Here is a 20,687-nt window from a genome sequence, read left to right on the forward strand (position 1 = left end):
TAATAATTTTATTTTGCACACAATATCCGTATTTATACAAAAATCGACCAAAAACAAAACCAATCAGAATTCTAATGTTGAAATTGAAATTTAGAATGCGCTCTGATTATGAAAAAGAATGCGCCGGCCTGTACACAATATGATATATATAAACTCTATGCATGTCTCCCATAACGTTATTTACAATATTCCTCAATACTCCTGCATTTACCTGTTTAGAATCATTTCAATGGCAAAAATTGTCTAATTTAGCATCATTTTAGCATAGCAGTCATGTTAAATTTGTTATTTCCCTAATACTTTATCATTTTTCAACAAGTTTTCAATAAACAGATTTAACAAGTGTAGGGTTCGTACACCTGGGGATGCTGCTGTTGATGCTAATTTAAACTAGGCTGCTAAATGATATGCTTTATTGCTATGCTGAGTTACACACGTACGCGGCTCGCGACGTTTTAATGTGAACTAACGCTATATGAAAATGAAAATGCTGTGGCATACAAAAAATGATGATGATGCGCTTTGAACGGTTGCACCGTACATGCTCCCGGGCAACAAGATGGAAATGAATGCTATGAAATGACGATGAGCTAAACCTATTACAAGGTGAAAATGATAAGGTAACCATGATGACGAGTTTTTATGGATAGCGAAGAGAATATATTGTAATAACAATATTATGATGAAAATTTAGAACACCATTTTAAAGATTGTTACTAGTAATGAAACAACACATGACATCGGTATTGCACTCACATGGAGTTATAAGATTGTTCGTTTTTACAATGAAATTTATACTTTTTTAACTTACCTCATATTTTTTTGTTTTACGTATTTCAGCTTTCCAAAAAGTAAAATAAAAAGAAATATATGTGCCCATCAAGGTTACTGAGGATTACGACCCAGAAAAAAATACCTTTTGAAAAATAAACTTTGTAAAGTTAGCTGAAATTTGTGCAAGGCTGCTTTAAACAGTTTTTCTTTGATGATTCTGGCTTGAAATTGACCCGTCGAAACAACGCGTTTAAAAGAAGATCTGAGTAGCTAACAATTTGGTAAACAGCATCTGATGCAAAACACAACTTTCCTCTATTTACAAAGAATGTTAATGCTATATATCGGTTCATATCCAAGCTTTGTAGCCAAAAGTTATTTATAACTATCATTCTATACCAATTAAAATTGTATGTACCTACCTATAAAGTATGACCATAATATTATTATATAAATACTGTTAAAAATATATGTCGTTATTATTTATAGACCATGATTTTTAGTTTTTTCTATTTTGAAAAATCCTGAATTTACAAACCAGCGTGGTCACTCGACAGAAAGAGACAAATAACATGACTGACGTCATTGAATGTCATAGTTTCTTGTTTCAAGTTAATGGTCATAGTGCAATCTCCAGTGTATTAGAGGATATAAGCTTCTTGTAGCGTTTAGCTACTATTATGTATTCTGTGCTTCTTGTCTAAAACCGCAAGAAAAACCGTGAAGTTTATTAGACGTTGACGGTTCACTCAAATCTCAATATGTCACGTCAGTGCCACCTGTCAATTTTTCATGTTTTTTGGGTTTTTTGTACTTTGTACACTTCAAGTTTCAACTTTTGCGAAATTTTATTTGAAATTTGATTCGTTATGTGTAACATAAATTCATAATTAGTAGTATTCTAATTCATGATTTGCAATAAACAGTTTTACCACTAAACGTCTTAGATAACACAAATAATATGTTTCGGCCAGCGGGTCTCTCTGATGAAGAATCAAACAGTGATGATGAGTATGGATTTTATGAAACGCCGGTACCTAATTTGTTTTATTTGCATAAATAAAAAAAATAATTACAGTCCCTTTTATTTGTGGAATTTGTTGTGGAAGTTCAAGTTGCTTGCGACAAATTATCAGCATTTATATATTTTGTTTCATTTTTTATCACATTATAATCTTACAGAGAAAAAAGTATACATTTTCTAATAACTATGAAAATTCTCGGAAGAAGGTTGAAAATCGATTACAAGATGCTGTTATAAATGGAAATCTCAAGGAGATAGAAAAAATTGTTGCTCTAGGTAAGTGTTTTTGAACTAAAGACTTGTAATTTCATTGATTTTATTTATATTTGCAAGCCTAATAAAACATAACCAATTTCAGATCTGAATAATGATGCAAATTTTAAGCTTGAAAGTGGGTGGACTGCTCTTATGCACGCCTGTTTTCATGCTCAAAAAAAGATAGTGGAGTTTCTCTTGGAAAAGGGAGCAGATCCCAATTTACATGCTGGTAAGAAGAATTGTTACTACATAGTATAAAACTAAGTTGCTGTCGCTGTCTGTCTTTCCCTGAGTATAAACAGGGCAAAGCCAGAAAGCTAGTGGCAGATAAAACTACCAATGTAGATTTACATTTTAATTTCATTCTTACATTTAAAAATAAAAAGTTTCCCTAGTACCGCTTGTATTTTATTTAAATTTTACATTATTAACACAATCATGGCACCAGGTTTCTAAATATAACCAAGTCAATTTATTATAAACTTTTTAATTTTTTCCTTACAGGAATTTATCTATATTTTTATGAACTGTTAAAAATCTGACTTCACAGACTCGATGACACCAGTGATGGCGGCTTGTTCAAATAACAGCGGCAGTGATGATATAATACATGACATAGTTAGTAATCTCTCAAACCATGACTGTCTCCTGAACATTGGAGATAAGTATGGGCAAACACCTCTCATGAGGGCTGTGAGCAGTGGCCGTACGTCTGTTGTGGAACTGATATTGAGCAAAAATGTTAACATTGAAATGAGGGATAGACAAGGGTGGACTGTAAGTTAATTATATTTTAAAAGTTTTTATAAACAATTTCAAAATGAACTCGTAAAATTAATTATTATTGCCTTTGCAATGAGAGCTGCTATTGAAAATCTGAGATTAAGCACAGATTAGAAAAGAATACAAATGTATCTAGGACTTAATATCATTTATTGTGTGTGAATTTAATAACCCTTTGCAAATCCAACTAGCAATAGATGTATTACATATAATTTCAAAACAAAATGCATTTAATTTTGTTTAAAATTGGTCTAGATTATATAGTGCTGTGTGGACAGAAATTATGTAGGAAATTATTTTTTACTTATTTCCTTCACTCTCTTCCATTTCTCTATTTTTGATTTCTTTTAAATTCACATAATTTGTGCCAGTGCATTTGTGTTTCGTATCTATACAAGGAATTTTAAATTTTCAGGCACTATTTTGGGCTGTACATCATAATCAACCAAAGATTTTGGAGATTCTCATATCAAAAGGGGCAAGATTGACTGAAGTAGACATGCAAGGTAGAACTGTGTTGGACATAGCGCAATCTCATGAATATCCACAGATTATAGAAATACTCAATCAGCATTTGAAACTCGATAACAGTGATGAAGATTTGTTGGGTACTGAGGTATCAGATTTGGCCACATGGCAGGATTATTATCCAGGCTTAATAAATGATGAAAGGTACCTAGTCATTCCTAATTATTTACCATAAAATAGAACATGCTAATAATTTGTAATGAGGAAAACATTGAATTGATTAAGAAATAAGACACAACACAAATAAATAATTAACTTTTATTAGCCATAATAATTTGATGAAGTGATGTTTACAAATAATATAAAATTTATATACCTTAATTTTTTAACTAATTTTAGTGTATCATCATACATCATGTACAGTACTCCCAAACTGATAATGCACATATAAAAATTCGTCACTGTTCGGCAACTGTCATATTCCCCGAGCCTCCGAAGATGATATGTATATAGAGTGGTAAAATGTATTTTCTTCATGCAAAGTTTATAGAATTATGAGTTTTATTGTGAATTTAAGGTAAAAGAGATAAGTAACGAAATTTGTTTCGATAATTCAATGTAAGTTAATAGCGTGGATAAGCCACACGATTGCGAATATATATTTTTTGTATTGATTTACTCGGAAAATTCTATATTTAGAACTATTAAAGTGTCTGACTAAAGCTGGCGTAATGATGGATGTATGGAAGGTTAAAATAAGACAAAGTTTATATTTAAAAACATGATTTTCAAACACTGGTTTACATTTAAATTGTAGAAATCTAATCAATAAAATCTCAGTCCAAAGGATTTACAGAATCAGGGATTATCTCTATTTCTGATATTGTAGAATGATCAGAACTTTCATTATACTCTTATTAATTTTCACTTTCCCCATTGCTATCTGCTACATGTGTAAATAATCATTTTATCGGAAAATTCACCTTTGCAACAAAACTAAGAAGGGTATGTAACAGCAGCTCTATATAATTCCATACTGAGATAATACGTGCGGTCACCACCAATATATAAAGACGACTGACGGATTTTTGAATTTTTTGACTGACAGGCTACCGTCACCTATCGCCTGAATTGTTTTCGATTGTGTATGACTCTGAATTGACGCCTATTTCTTTTGAACAAGGTGCAAGATGCAAGTGCATTGTTTAGGGCACTTACGATTCAATGATTCGGGGTGATTCGGGTGTTTCTGGAAATACGATAATTAGCGAAGATCTGCATGCGCATTATTAATTTTGGAGTACTGTATGTGTAAGCATCTAACAAAAATATCATTTTATTATAATGTAAATCATTATAATAGTATGTTTGATTTTAACTTTCAGACCAAAGTACACCAGTGAAATAAGACATCTTTTATATGGAATGAATTGTGAAAGGTTACACAGTTTAATGCTGCAAAATAATGTGGATTTAAAGACATTCCTTCTACTAGAGGAAAATGATATGATCAAATTAGGAATAGAAATGCCCTTTGAAAGACAAAGGCTCAAACATGGTATTCGCTCATTTCATGTGAAGGGATGGAAGTTGAATACAGTAGCAGGTCTACATATTCAGAAAAGTGATAACTACAGGTATTTAGCATACTTATCTAAATGCTAATTTAAAAAGTATGAACATATTAAAGAAATAGTGCGAGTCTTATAAATTAAATTTTCAAATAAGTTTCCTTAAAATGGTGGAAATATTGACCATATATACAACAACATTTTGTTGAAGAACAAAAAAATTTTAATAGACTGATGAATGAAAAATGCATCATGTATTAAAAATATGAAGTGAATATAATTACGAATTACGATGATAGTAAATGTAGACTATTAGACTAGCATGTTAATTGTTAACATTTTTATGAATTTTTCTTTTCAGCCTCCAAGATTGTCTGGCAACTTTAGGGAGTCATTTGCAACAATTATACATATTGGAATCAACTATACAATATCTTATGAGAGACTATTGTAAAATACACAATCAAATAAAGTTTGAGCCACCAGATTCACCAATCTTAAACAAAATGCAGTCTGCTGCTAAGAAGCTGTTGGCCAATATTAATAGTATTAGAAGAGAAATTAATATCATGAAAAGCATCCACACTAAGGTAAGTCAATCAAAATTATATCATACTAGCTGCACTGGCAGACATTGTTCTGCCCTATTGCCCCTTTTACGTATTTTCTCTCTATGAGATCCTTGTGCGGTAAACAAAAATGTAAAAAAATACCCTAATTCGTCAAGCTGTTTTCGGATTTCCACATCCCACACATCTCAATTTGGTTGATACATATGTTGCGCTAGATTATAGTAGATTCTTATTATCATCATCATCGGCATCATCGTTCCCGCGTTTCAGAGTGTCCACTGTAGGACATGGGCCATTGTAGTTGATTCTTATTATGCCATTAGTTAATTTCTAGTTTCGCTTAGGAAAGCGAAACTTACTAAAACTAGTTACTTATAAAACGTTTGGTAGAAGATAAATGATTTGGAAAAATATTAATTTCCTTATTTATCTTTGAAGAAATTGACTCGAGTTACTTATACAACAATTTCTGCATCAACATTATACAGAATTTAAGATGCATAAAGTGTCAAAATATAATAAGCGTTAAGGCTAGTGTGGGTCAAAGAAGATCAACATGCTTTAATTTTATAAGCATGTTAGTACAAATATATGAAAAATCTTTTTATAAGCAAGATTAAAATTATGTACTTACTGTAGTGTATGTATAGAAAAATTGCTTTGTCGTATGTTGTAACTATATGTACATATTTTTTGATATTGTATTAATTTGTATTGTCAATTGTCATTATAGTCCAACATACCGATATACATATTCTACAACAGCATTGTTTAAATTAATTTTACGATACAAATAGAAAACAAAGCTTGAGTAGGTTTCGATTTTTGCGTTAAGTTCAAATTATGATAACAGATTAATAAGTACACTTTAAGTATTTGATATTTAACATTTTTGTTATTATCATTCCATACAAATATTACTTCGCCATTATTTTTGTTAACTTATGTTCATATTTGACTAAGCTTATTTAATCTTTATAAGATTATTTGATCGTCTCAATAGCGCCATAAATAGAAGCTGATTCAATTACGCAGGAACTATTATGCCCTATTAGTTTAAAGAGTGGACTCTTACAAATCAGGATTACAATGATTAATGTGTTTACAATTTTTAAGACATCCATTTAGTTGGATAATGATCATGTATTTAGATTACCATCACTTATTGGTACCTAATTTCTCGTGAACGATTGCTAACATCCTCATAATCCAGCGGCTTGTTCTTTACGTCATAATTACATAGCATCGTAATTCACCTGAAATTATAGAGCGGGTAATATAAAATGCTTAAAATCGCCCACGTCGTGGTCAATGGGCGGTCAGCCTACATTATCCGATGTGTAATTTGGCAAACAAATTGGCATCAATACAAGTTGAACGAATCAATGATTTAGAATTTACACTGGTGCCAACAGCTTATTAATGCATTGCGTAGGGACATCCCATCTATTCGATGTGAATCTTATGCCAAATATAAAAAGAAAACATTGTAAATACAAATAGGAATCCGAAAATAAGAACCGTAAACATTATGTAAAATATATAGTTAGAGTGTTTAAATAAATTATTATCTATAATTTATTTAAACACTCTAAATTTTATTATGAAAATTACATTCTTATAATTCTAGAAGCGTTAAAAATTATACATTTGTCCTCGTGGAATACGTTGTAATAAAGGAAAATTTAAACTATTTATGACGTCATTATTCAATGCAGTAATATAAAGTTCAATTGAAATTAACATTTGACCATGGCTTTTTTCCTTAAATTTAAATTACTTACTTATAATCATTTAAGTGGAATGTTATATGTAATGCTTAGTTTATGAATTAAGTACAGGTAAATTTATTTAGAATTATATTTATCTTTGACCGTTTAATAAATTTATTTAAATTACCTAGATCTAACGTTATTTACCTACCACTATAATTTCATATAATTTTTGATAATGCGGATATTTCTTTCACAGATAAGCAAAAACAATCCGAAACCCGCCGACCTAATAAAAGAAAAGTCAACCAAAGAATTGGCTATGGGATACCTGACTGATGCTGTTGTTATCTGCTCATTGGGTTTCCTCGCATATCATGCGAGAACCTATGTTACCAGTTTTTTAAGGAAATAAATATTTGTATGTTGTATATTATATTGTTTTTAACACGTAACAGTTAATACACATTTAACGATTTCAAAGATTATTTACGTCTTTAATTTAAAATATTGCACGATTAAACAGTGCTTATGTCCCCTTACTAGAAAGATAAGTAGGTATAACGTATAAGTACCATAATGTATTTAATGAAAGCGAACGTAGGAAGCATAAAAATGTTAACTGCTCGTTCTCTTTCATACAGTTTCGTATGAATGAGTCTCATCTATTTTCGTCAATTGCCTAAATAACCGACTTATTCAGGGCGACGGCGAAGCGATGCATCACGATGATGTAAGCAATACTAACCTACTTCGCAACATTGGAAATTATGACCTGAAAATTTTATAACCACTGGCCTTAACATATATGAGTATATAATATGTAGAGTTGAAACCCATTTGGCAGCGAAGAGAATGCACCGCAAGTGTAATTAATAGGAAGCCATAGTTCGCAATTTGTTGCAAACAGTCATAAAGCTCAAGTGGGCTGACTGCTTTATGTGACAAATAGATTTAAGATTTTGTAAATTATTATGAACGATATTTATGGCGGCTGACTAATGGACTATTATTATTTATTAGTTGTTTTATTCGACTTACTTCATTATCGCGTTTGGGGCTCCGGCTCAAAATTTGCAATTTACTGTACGGTCTACAAAAATCGCTGTCCGGTATATGTATGTTGTACATTTTAAAAACTATTAAATTCCGTGTTAATACCAAAATTTGATTTTGGTATTATTTGACCATAAATGGATGTTGTCAATTGTTGATTCTTGCATTGTTACCTATATACCAATACTTTTGGGTTTTAACACATATGAATATGTGTCTATTCTACAATAACAACCTAAGACATTATAATTCTGTGCGATTTGAATAAGAATAATAATTGTTTACATTTAAGGCTAAATAAATTAAAAAAGCTGATTCGTATTTGTCACAAGTGATAACTGCGTTAAAAACAACCGACTTCAAAGTTGCACTTGCAAAATTTACAAATACCTACAGACAAAAATGCTCATAAAATAAAAACTACTGGGCCTATCCGAATAAAATTTTTATGGGACCAATTCGACACCATCCCGCATCGAACAAAAAAAGAATCACGTAAATCGGTTCAGAAACCTCGGAGTAATCGGTGTACATACATAAAAAAAAAAAAAAAATATACCGGCCGAATTGATAACCTCCTCCTTTTTTTTGAAGTCGGTTAAAAATAGGCGAAAATAAACATAAATTTCCTAAATATTATGTTTGTGCTTCGCTTTATGTGGTTCGGAAATCCGACGTTTTGTAAGTGCTCTGTTCCATTTATTAAATCATTTATACTTAATCATGTAGCAGATGTTGCATACGCCGGATATTTATAGCCTTGTAAAAACATCTGTATTTTTTGTCTTCTCAAATTAAAAATAAATAATTGACCAAAACTAACACTATAATGTAATCCAATGCAGATCAATATTTGAATTGTAATATTTTTATCTAAATTAACAAATTTATTTGCGACTCACAAAGCAATTAACGACATTGGAGTTTAAAATATAACAGCTGACGTAATTAATTGATGACACTTAGAATGGTTTGCATTTAGCAAAGCTGATTCATAACTCTGAGTCAAATCCTAATTAACAGACATGAGTAGTAAGCAGCAAAAATAATAAAAGTACCTAACCGAAACATTGAATAATTTAAAAGCATAACATCCAAAAAGTTGACAACGAAAACATTTTAATTATAAATGTCAAATTATTTTCACCATACGGTCATACCTATAATTACTAGCTTCCGCTATACTTTACGTGTACATAAAAGTATATAAACTTATACGTGCCGTATTGGTATACCTTCATAACCTTGAACAGTTGAAGCAGCGTATTCACTATACATTTCAATTAAGTAAACAACCATACCTGCCGATTAATTATTCATTACTTCATGTAGTAGGTACTTCAGTTTTTATTGCTCTACACCACTGGCACAATACAATCAATTGCGTAAAATAAACAATACTTTTGTAACATGTTCTTTGTTAACGTTAACGTAGCAAAGTACCAATAGCACTACAGAGGTCATTTATTTCACATATCAGTAGCGATTAGTAAATATTTAACTAAATAAAATCTACAATAGGTAGTTAAAATTTCAAATCGTAGATTTTCTAGAAAAAATCCTTAAATAATAGATATCGTCCTGTTTTCCCATGTCTATTGTTCCAAACAAACAATACCTACCTCTATTTTATGTCAACTTCATACTTAGCTTTGCATGTAATGTAGAAATAATTTTAACAATAGGATTTGGTCTTGTCTTGATCTTGATATTTAAGTAGGTAGATAAACATTTTCCATCTAGCAACGAGTGCTAATATTTTTTTGCCTTATCAACTCATTTTATAAAATTACATTGTTCTAAGTTATTGCACTCTGCATCACCTTGTACCGACAAGAATGTTATTGATATAGACAATATTAATGAACAATAAATCCAATATATGTAACCTACTTGAACACGTAGAAAAAAATATTGTGTAGGAAGCAGTTTGGTGGGATGATACCTATATTTTATTTTTATATTTTGCATATCTAATTCGTATAGATATAGACCTATTCCGGTATGAATAGAGCATTATTATTGGAATTTCCTTTTCTTATTGCCCAACGAACGTAACAATGGAATATCCACCTAGTCGAGTCACTAATTTCCTGAGGCGGAAGTCCGACCTATTTATGGCATCTTTGAGAAGCAATGTTCTTCATTCACAAATATCTAATGTTCAATAATTTATGGGAAATAATACACAAACTATATTTCGTTTATTATTTTATTGACATCTAAAATTTCTGTAACAATTTTGTACTAAAATATAAATGTGTTCAGTAAAAAGCTATGTATTGCAAAATGGTACATTATAACATTACACTTGCCTATATTAAGACTAATGTTAAAGTGAATGGACTTTTGTAAGTAGCGTTAAAGGCATTTTAGTATTTACCTATTTTAATACATTTATGTCCATGAAAACATTGAACACGTTTATAAGCTCCGTACCAAGCGATCTTAGACCGTAATCTGCTCTTATTAATTTGATGCGTTTATAAATAATGGGTTTCCGCTCAACAACAATTCATCAATTAATAAGTGCATTTTATTCATTCATACCACTGAAACATCTAATAGAGTGAGAGAAATGCATGACAATATGCACAAATTTCTAACAATCACAGTGAAAGCTTCGACTCAAGTAAATATTAATATCAACAGTGCAAATAGCAACTGTTCTCCTCTGCCACAGATTTCAGTATGTACTATAATATTAAAAAAAACATTGAATAAAATTTATTAGTACATACTCGTTAATAAACTTTGAGATTCATTATGATTAAAATTCAAAAATAAATATCTCAAGGTCTTCAATACTCCTAACGTAAACGTAAAGAATTATAATAAATAATTAATTAACAGTAGTATGGAATAGCTGCTGTCTAGTAGACCGCTATGAGATTCTCAGTGCTTCTGGATAGGGATATTTCTGTCGGTGATAGCGAGCTGCGGCAGCGGCGCCTCCACAGTCAGCACGCCGTCGCGGGACAGGGACGACTTGATGGCCTCGGGGTTCGTGCCCTTTGGCAGTAGGAACTCTCTGTTGTACTCCCTGTATACTGATTTGTTTTCTGACTTCTCTTCGTGCTTGGCGTGGACCTGGATAGCAAAAGAAATAATTAATACTTATATTTATTGCAATTTATTATATCGTCTAACATAATTTGTTCCTGAAACATTTCATTTAATTAATGCGCATTTCTAAACTTCGTCAGAATGACCTTTTAAAATGATTTTCCGCTTCGTTACTTTATTGGTCTGTTACGATAAAATATTTATTGAGATAGCTACTTAAAACAGTTCAGAGAACTTTATCACCAAAACTTTATTGCTCTTTACGAAAAAGCTATTACGTTACTAATACACAGGAGCCATCATTTTGCGGATCTTTGGCATACTGCCTGTAGTTCGAAATAATACCGAGGCATTGTTTACATCTTGAATATGTACTAAAAAAAAACAAATGTCAACGGAAATTTAGTGGCAATGTAATGGATTGCCAGCAAGCAGCCTTAAATGATGAATAAATTTAAATGGACTGATATCCAAGCGAGCACTTACCAATAATTTGTTATCGACGGTTTTCACGACAATTTCTTCTGGGGTGTATTGGCTTACGTCGAAACGGAGTTTCAGAGTTTTGCCATCACCTTCGTCTTGGATTAAGGGAGAGTTCAAGCTGTCCCAATGACTGGGTTCTGCTAACTGTCTGCTGTCACTGTGCTGTGAAGATGTGGTAGAGCTGGTGAAAGTAAAATAAAACTCATAAATATATATTTATAAAGCATTTTATACATGTTTCCATGTACAATTTGTGCTTTGTTGCGCTTATTATAATTACTACTATGTAGGTACTACATGATAGCAATGAGACTACAATATATCAACACCACATTTGGGTATTTTATTCGTTTACTTAAATTGATAAAATAATAAAAGAGTGAAAGTGACCTTATGTAAATGATAAGTGGAAGGTGATAACCTTCGTTTACCAAATATAAGACATAGCAATCTACTTCATGCGATATATTCAAATTTTATTTGAATTCCCTTTAACGACTGTCCTTTGTACCAATTAATTTTAATTCTTTTTTTATTTAGGTCGCATGTCGCCAGGGCAATGCTCCGTAGGTATTTTATCCGTAAAAGTTTTTATTCAGACCTATTTGCATTTGCAACAATCTGATAAGAAAAAAATTCAAATCATAAATGCATTGCGACATGCAATATTTTGGGAAAAGGCGGACATTTAATAACACTACAACATGAACTGTGTACCTACTGATGTGTACAAATATGTGTTAATTTATATAACGCCCACGCTGTTTTAATCGCAATCACCTTAAATTATATGTTTGTACTACTGTCATCACGCGTATTGATTACGAACATTTTTTATACAAAAATATCAATTTTGCAGGCTCCGGAAAATAGCAATGAACTGTAATAAACTAATAAATAGATGGGTTTATAGGAATATTAAAAAAAAATCTTTTACGAATATGAATAGTGCAAAAAATTACTTATTAAAATATATATTTTAAGCTTAGATTTTAAGAAGATTTTTAGAAGAGTACCTAACTAGGTACGTATAATATAAACATGATAAATATGTAATGTATATTTTTAATTATAGTTAGGTACGTAACTATATATTTCTCCTTTTTAATTATTTTATGTAAAATGTTGGAAAACTCAAACGGAACATACCTATGTACTTAGGCAATTGAAGTTTCAATATGATTCGTGCAGGTTTTTTTTACACTGTATTGTTATTATGTCTTTAACTTAATTAAAGAGTTAATGTAAGTTTAAATATATTTTCATCATGTAGGTAGATACCGTTATTGATATTTTTTTTACCAAACCATAATATAAAGTTAAAAGAATACAATATTCGCCAAGTCAGGTAACTAAGTAGGTATGGTAGAAATATTAATGAAATAATAATCATTTTTAAGTCTATTTAACAATATTGCCCCAAAATTATATATTTTAGTGATGTATAAGTTATTATAGGTAGGTACCACAGAGTTCATTTATTCGGTATGTAGGTGTCATCAAAAACCGATTAATGTTGAAGGTTTCGGAAACGTCAGAATATCGACACTTCACAGAGATCTGTGAAGCTAAGCTATGTGGTATACTATCTAAGTGATAATTTTTCCGTGTTTATAATTGATCATGACAACACACAACTGATGTCACGCCCGCGAGTGCACATACAAGGTTATTGTCAACAACATGATCTCACCGATATACCTAATCCCAATATATCGATGTCGATCACGGTCAATTATCTACTTAAAATATGAGTTTTTACAACATTTTTGATACACTGTATTATAATTTAATGTGGGTTTATTATCATGTTTATAGCATAGCTAATACATACGATAAGCCAGTGTTCCTTATACGACTTAAATAAGTGCAGGTAGGTAACTATTGTATAATCTGTGCTATGGCGTGTAATTACTATATTGCTAATTAATTAATTATAGATACTATACAATTCCCTCCACGTTAGTATAGTGCAAAGGTGGTCTATAATACGTACATATACAATACATACAACCCAGCATTTTACCTCTCTGAAGACTTCGTTACTCCTCCGGAGGAAACAGATTCGAAATTGTAAGACATGCAAAAGGCAATATTTTCTGTTAGTTTTTTTGGAACCATAATTGAAAGTAAATAAAATACTATAAAAGCGCGAAGATTTCAGGATGGTATTACATAAATTTAAAAGGGATATCGGCATATTATTAAGCATGTAAAGCATAGAAATGGATCACCAATATTAAAACCTATTGGACTAGCATGACAGTTAAAAGGTTTCAGTAGACACAGACACAGCTTAACTCCTGTTTTTTATTTAGAATACTTAGGTGATAATTGTATGAATATATTTGTGATAAGATATAATAAAATGTTAATATATTTATTGAAAACATTGTAAATATAAGCTAGTTAAAAACTTGCAAAAGTTTTTCGTGCATTTTATCTAAACAGTTTTGGTGAATTTTAGAAACAATTTCAGAAAAATGTTTCTGTTTAGCCTTCGGGCGCGACCTGCCAATAACCTCATTTTTACATGACGCCCGAATGTTACATAATATTCAGAGAAGTCTACAACTGTCTGAACGCATTAATTTCAACTAGGTCGTATGGAATAAACATCGTTTCAGCGGCAACATAAAGTTACGTACCTACTTGGTTTCGAGCAGTATGGATAACTATAATAAAAATTGTCGTAAAACTAGTTATTTTATGATACCTGCAATTTGTTTATATAATATTGTTAGGTAACAGCTACCTTCTGATATACAAATCATTTTTCTGCCATCCAATGTGTTGTTATTTAGTTGGTCCGCTTGTTTCCATAGTACCACAGTCCTAAAATCGATATCTATGGCTTTGATGATAATATTTGATTGTCTAATCCTTAGGTCTAATCATTTTCGCCGTGGGTGCTTACCGTTTTATTAAGTAGGTACCTACCTACGTTTTATAATAAAAAAACTTTTGACATTTTCGATCTCATCGTGTGCCAATTTCATTTTATTACCGTGTGAAAACTGTTTCATTACGCATACAGTTTACATTCCTATTCTTTATAAACAATTTGCTCACGTTCGGAACCGCCGGCCGGCGCTATTTCTATTTATGACATCATCTCGGGTCGGGCTTACGTATCGCTGCACGCTTTAAATGGAGCCGACTGAGATGTCTGCAGTTGATGCCGTTCCGCGGAATGATCCCGAATAATGCCTTTTGAATAACAACTTTCGTGGAACCGTCGTCGAGGTCGTCCCAAGTGGGCGACTTGCGAAACCCTATCTCATTAATTCAAGATTCCCTTTTAGGAAACTTGAGCAGCAATGTTACTATTGCAGAATAATAATGTAACTGGAAGCTTAAGAATGAACTCGCCCACTTATGAAGTATCCAATATTCGTGTAAGAATTGCGTAACGAATTCAAGATAATCGAGTTAACTGCTTTATAACACATGTTCGTCCATATATGCGAAGTCAATTATTGAGAAATGAAATTACCGTCGAATGATTAATTTATTGGTTAGTAACTAAGTTGTAATAAAATTAAAAAGCGTAAATACATACCTTGTGGTGCTCTTAAAGAAGTTGTTGCTCTCTCTATTCATCAATTCTGATCTGAACTTGCTCATTTCTTCTTCCATTTTGCGCATTTCGGCGTCAAATCTCTCCCTAATGCTTGAGAACTCTGTGTCGATAACTGAAAAATCTCCTAGCTTAATTGGAATATTCCTCTTGAGACCACTGTCAGCCATTTTCACGATTGTGTAGTGTGGAAACTGTTGAAACTAAACAAACACTGACGAAAAACGTCCTTGTGTAAACACAATTCACGATGTCGCTTTGCACTCGTTGGTAGACAAGGCAGCACTGATCATTAGTTGTCGACTCGGCGCCAGGGGGCTTGCGCACAGTTTTAAATAGCCTCACGTTCGAACGTCGCTACAGAGTCGCTCGGCGTCATTCGGCCCACACTATATTTCTCGCTCATTCCACATCTACTACTCACAACTTCACAAGTCACTCATCTTGAGCTCATGGTGTTAGAAACAAAGCGAGGAGGTGGTATCACCACGTTATTTAATCGTGATTCATAGTATCTGGATCGGTCTTTGCTGTATATGGCATTCATCTTCGATACAACACATTTTGTTATTCATTAAGATATTTATATCTGTGAATAGCAAGTTCTGACTTCTGTCGTTGGTATTATTTCTTAGAAAAATATATGCCCACGTTCATCGTTGTGCCAATACTACGAAACAAACCTTATATGTCCCTAAATCCTTCGAATTTACACAATGTAATAATAACTTGTTAGTTGGATATTTTATAAAACAAAAATCTTATTTCAAATACCTAAGTATCTCAAACTTAAATGGTCTCTGACTCTCTAGAGTCTAGTCTGATTTCAAAATCGAAAAAAAATATTTGTGAATTTCTAAAATAAATAAATATATAAATCATAGTCGTTAAAATTTAATAAGTAGGTACCCCATGTAGCTAGTCAAAGCAAAACAAGCATTTCATGGAATTTCAGTGGAATTTCAAGTATTCTACGATGATAATGACGTCGCAGTTACGTCATTTTGTCATTTACTGCTAATAGTAACGAAGGCGTTTGAAGGTTGTCTGACGAATGACCAAACGTCGTAACCTTCTTCTACAACCTACATATTGTGATGTTTTTTTTTTATAATGTGTTAATCTTATACAGGGATATTTAAAATTAATTATCCATCTTTTCTTTGTGGGTGTTCATTAATATTAATATGCCAACTTAACACAAATCTTTTCAAATATTTAAGTAATAGTAGTTAAGTATACCCCTAAAATCTATTTTTAGATTTCCATTATCAAGCACAACTGTCATTTTTGCAATAATTTCAAATTGATATCATTCGAATATTATCTACTGAGTTACCTTTTCCACCATAGAATTTGTATTAAATCTATTCCATTGTAGTTCTCCTTGGAGTTCTCAGTAGTTACCTTCTTGTTTTTAGCTCCAATTTAGTTTCAACTAACCACTTCCTAATTTTGTCTCGCTAACTGAAAAAATGTTAAAATGTTAGTGTATGTAATTCACAACTACCCACATTTTTTGATATTCTTTAATGCAAATGTGAAAGTTGCAATATTTATTGAACCGATTGTGCTTCATAAGTCATAATTTAAAGTTCCAAATGATGAGTGTGAATTTAGACCCCATAATAAGCTTTCCTAATAATTTACATAAAGAAGTGGTGACCACTGATAAACCCAGAAATGTAATCTAATATACCACACCTACACTGCCACTAATAGAAGAACACAATAAAGTAAACAATGTAGTCTTTACGACTGAAAGCTTTTACACCAGTTTTCTTTATCTGTTACGTAAAACATAGCTTTCAGCATATACCTATACCAAACTATTTTAAATTTTTATTTCAAGTGTCTATAAAAGGATAATTCTTGGCATGTGTTTATGTCCTGACCTCCTGAGTGATAGTGGGAATGGATGGATGGATATAAGTATGAATGAATGACGTATGTTTCTCTTTATCTTACGACCACTGAAAGGACTTTGGTGATACTTTGCAGTGGTGTGTGTATTGATATTACCTATATTTTTTCCGGAATAATGCATAAGCTATATTTGCTTTGCTTGAGGATTCGACCAAGGCTAAAACCAGCTAAGTAGTTAAAAGATATTAACTAAGAGGAATTTACCTGTTAGGTACCTTTACAAACATAATATTGTAAATGACGTAGCTGAGTGTGTCTAAATCAAAGATTGAATTAAATTTGACTAAATATTTTGACGAATTACTGGTCTACACTCCACGAACAGCATAAACATCAGTCAGCTGGTAAGTAGGTCTACTGAAATTAAGACCTAAATTACTTATAAAAGTTTCAGAAATGTCTTGGGTATTATGTTATATGATGAGTGTATAATGTAAGTTTGTTTTACGAGAAAAATAAATAAGAGTTACAAAGTTCTGGGTAAGTAAGTAAGTACCTATATAATAACACATAAACAAAAAATATTTTTCTCTGAAAATAAAGAGTCACTCAATTCAGTAGAACATTATTGCCAAAACTAAAGTTGTAGGTATGTTATCATGAAATTAGTCACGTCACTGTAATAGTTGATGTAGTAAATATGCTTGAGAATATCTTGTGGGCGGTTCATTCAGGAGATTCATTCTTGATCTTGGATATTACGTAAAAAAATTATAAGCATAGTAGTTAAAACACTCTTTAGTGATAAGGCCGCCCTCTGTGCTAGTTTAGCTATAAGTTTTAGTTTTATGTTATTTGTATAACTAGCATAGTAAAGTGTTATAAATAAATAAAATAAAATAAAACCGGCGTAGACTTGGATAAAATTTGTATCTATATTGCATCAACCTTTCTTAATAAAAATATTTATTCAATAATGATCCACGTTTTTATAAATTGGATAGGATTATAGGTACTTAATTAATCTCCCGATAAAGTCATAATTACCTAGTAGTTAACTATGTATTATGTTAAGTGATTGTATCAGAAACAAATTGTTCAATTAATAGAACTGCATTTCAAACTATTATTCTGTTATTCTGTATATTATTCTGTGCTAAAGGTAATTTTAACGTCAGTTCTATGCACGTTCTATGTTTATTCAAAAGTTGTTGCTCTCAATAATATAGGACGGAGCACTTTAAGGGTTTCTTTACCTACAAACGTTATAGTAGGTACCAACATAACATACCTACTCGCACATAAGGTTTCACCCGGATACAAACATCATTTGTTTTTAATTTAACCCCAGTAATCACACCAAATGCATACACCTATTCCACTTTACTTTTAAAAAATTGACGAGATAGGCGTGAGCTTCAGGACGATTTCTACGTAGGTTTTCATCGCCTGGTAAATAAGAAGATAGTTCGTTATCTATTTTTATTCTGCCGTTTATTTGTATTGGATTTTAGAATCATATCAAAATGAGACTGAGACATGAGACCGAACTCATTATCTTTCTACATAATATATAAAAATAACTGTGAAAAATAACAAGACAACCTAACAAATGACAATAGATATGCTTAGTATTTATCACTTTATAGGTACTTCTTTTTAGTCTCGTCTTTATTTTTTAGGTAGGAGTTAAATCTTGGTCCTCTAAGTATTTATGCGACTATTTCCATTTTCAACTAGGTACCTAATCGCAAATTTTAAATTCTACCACAGATGTTATCATACTACACTAACTAGACTACTTACGCAGTTGTTATTAATTTATTTGAAATTTTTTTTGTGTAATATTAAAAGAGAGTGAATAAATTGATGACTGGGTAGATACTGCATTCCGTATGCGATGACCTTGATAAGTTCGCAACAATATGTAGGCACTTACATGCACTTACGATACATCCGACGTGTAAGCATTGTGGGTTACATGTCTAGATAACCTAGATTGACGTACCTGCAGGCACATACCTTACCATGCATAACGACGCACCTCATGCAGTGTTAAGAATTTCAACTACAAATTGCTAAGGAAAATTCTTGAGCATTCTTCCACTTGATAATTGATATATAATCATATAACAGTTAGAGGTAAAATATTCAAAGATAAGCAGTGTTAAAAAGAGAAAATGTATTCCGAAATCAAATAACTTTGAATAAATTACCTTTGTTACTAAAATTATCAACACTTACACTCTCAATCAACAAATAAAAATCACATGAAATAACTACCTAAGTAACTAGTTAGTTACATATAAAAAAACATTTCTAAATAAAATATCTTTATTTATCAATAATAAAATTGGAGTGTCTGTTTTTAACTTAGAGCATTAAATGGCACCGATTTTCACTAAATACATAATATGGATGAACATACACTGTACTGTAGGAAAGGTAGGTAGTTAACTAAAATAGTAATTTATACAATTTTTGTCTGTCTGTCTGTTTGTTCCGGCTAATCTCAGGAACGGCTGTACTAACTAATATTAATGAAAGATAATGAATTCTTTCTTTAATTTTTCAGAAGTTAATATCGAATGATGTCGTGTCTTCGAAGTTTCAGTTTCAGTAGTAGATGCACTTTCAAAATAGGTACCCATGTAGATGTAAAATATAGATAAATACCTAACTTTATAAATAAGTAAAGAAGGTAATGATAAAAATCCGCTGGTTTTGTTATTTCTATTTGGATAGCGAAGTTTTCAATATATGGGTATAAATAAATTCTATTGCAAATTTAGTAATTAACTAGTTACTTTAAAAAATACACATCTACTTCGGTACTTACATACCTAGTACATTTTAAAAATATTAAGTACCCAGGTAACTATGGCTATCCGGAATTTACTTTGTTATCTTAGAAAACTGAATGTAGGTAGGTATTTGAGTATGACTATTATTAGTAGACAGTATCTACTTAACGAATCTTATATATTTTACTTTTTGGTTAGCACCCACCATCAATATCAACGATATAATTTTAAACGGTTGTGCAATTTGCCGTCCATTTCCTGTCCTGTTAGACATGACGTCATTGTATTATATTATGTTACCTACATTGTTATTTATATAACCAAGGAAAACTGCTCTACAACGGTTTTAATTGATACGAACGAAATTAGCATGGCACCCAACGTAGGTATGTTTGTTTAAACCATGATCTAAAGTCAGGCATTTCATGAAAGGGTCATTCACACTCTCGCACCATCAAGCAGGATGCTTGATCATAAGAAATCGCACATCTGCTGTCCTCTTTCCAGTTTATATTTTAAACTTCAACTTTCGTTCCTTTAATAAAAGCTGAATGCTGTAATATTTCAATAACGTGCAGTCTTTTAAATTAAAATTAATAATAATCGACTGGAACGTCCCGGAAATTTTGTAATCAATAATGCATGTCTAATATCATTCGCATTCGTC

At 31.5% G+C, this 20,687-nt stretch overlaps 2 protein-coding genes across 3 annotated transcripts; one reads left to right on the forward strand and one right to left on the reverse strand.

Moving 5' to 3' along the window:
• Positions 1-1,583: 1,583 nt before the first annotated feature.
• Positions 1,584-7,650, forward strand: LOC123692136 (ankyrin repeat, SAM and basic leucine zipper domain-containing protein 1). The gene is made up of 8 exons (XM_045636791.1): positions 1,584-1,807; positions 1,957-2,074; positions 2,157-2,285; positions 2,607-2,833; positions 3,255-3,511; positions 4,693-4,944; positions 5,240-5,468; positions 7,422-7,650. The coding sequence occupies exons 1-8, from the start codon at positions 1,736-1,738 to the stop codon at positions 7,575-7,577; spliced, it is 1,440 nt and encodes a 479-aa protein (XP_045492747.1). The 5' UTR covers positions 1,584-1,735; the 3' UTR covers positions 7,578-7,650.
• A 2,766-nt stretch (positions 7,651-10,416) lies between these two features.
• Positions 10,417-15,753, reverse strand: LOC123692137 (heat shock protein beta-1). Of its 2 annotated transcripts, XM_045636792.1 has the most exons (4): positions 15,333-15,753; positions 13,797-13,850; positions 11,771-11,951; positions 10,417-11,308 (listed from the first exon to the last, which is right to left on the reverse strand). In XM_045636792.1, exons 1-4 carry the CDS (start codon positions 15,518-15,520, stop codon positions 11,114-11,116), a joined length of 618 nt encoding a protein of 205 aa, XP_045492748.1. In that variant the 5' UTR covers positions 15,521-15,753; the 3' UTR covers positions 10,417-11,113. The 2 variants fall into 2 exon arrangements, with proteins under 2 accessions (XP_045492748.1, XP_045492749.1); XM_045636793.1 differs by lacking the exon at positions 13,797-13,850 and having other exon boundaries at positions 15,333-15,731.
• Between the last annotated feature and the right edge of the window lie 4,934 nt (positions 15,754-20,687).

This window comes from Colias croceus, chromosome 5 (assembly GCF_905220415.1).
Source record: "Colias croceus chromosome 5, ilColCroc2.1".
NCBI lineage: Eukaryota > Metazoa > Arthropoda > Insecta > Lepidoptera > Pieridae > Colias > Colias croceus.

What these genes read in the sequence shown, in the direction of transcription:
- LOC123692136 (XM_045636791.1), top strand. Translation starts at nt 1,736, where the DNA reads ATGTTTCGGCCAGCGGGTCTCTCTGATGAAGAATCAAACAGTGATGAT. An exon ending in GGCTTAATAAATGATGAAAG is followed by an intron (nt 3,512 to 4,692) that starts GTACCTAGTCAT and finishes TTTAACTTTCAG; the next exon opens with ACCAAAGTACACCAGTGAAA. An exon ending in TGAAAAGCATCCACACTAAG is followed by an intron (nt 5,469 to 7,421) that starts GTAAGTCAATCA and finishes TTTCTTTCACAG; the next exon opens with ATAAGCAAAAACAATCCGAA.
- LOC123692137 (XM_045636792.1), bottom strand. Translation starts at nt 15,520, where the DNA reads ATGGCTGACAGTGGTCTCAAGAGGAATATTCCAATTAAGCTAGGAGAT. An exon ending in GTAACGAAGTCTTCAGAGAG is followed by an intron (nt 11,952 to 13,796) that starts GTAAAATGCTGG and finishes TACTTTCACCAG; the next exon opens with CTCTACCACATCTTCACAGC. An exon ending in CCGTCGATAACAAATTATTG is followed by an intron (nt 11,309 to 11,770) that starts GTAAGTGCTCGC and finishes TTTGCTATCCAG; the next exon opens with GTCCACGCCAAGCACGAAGA.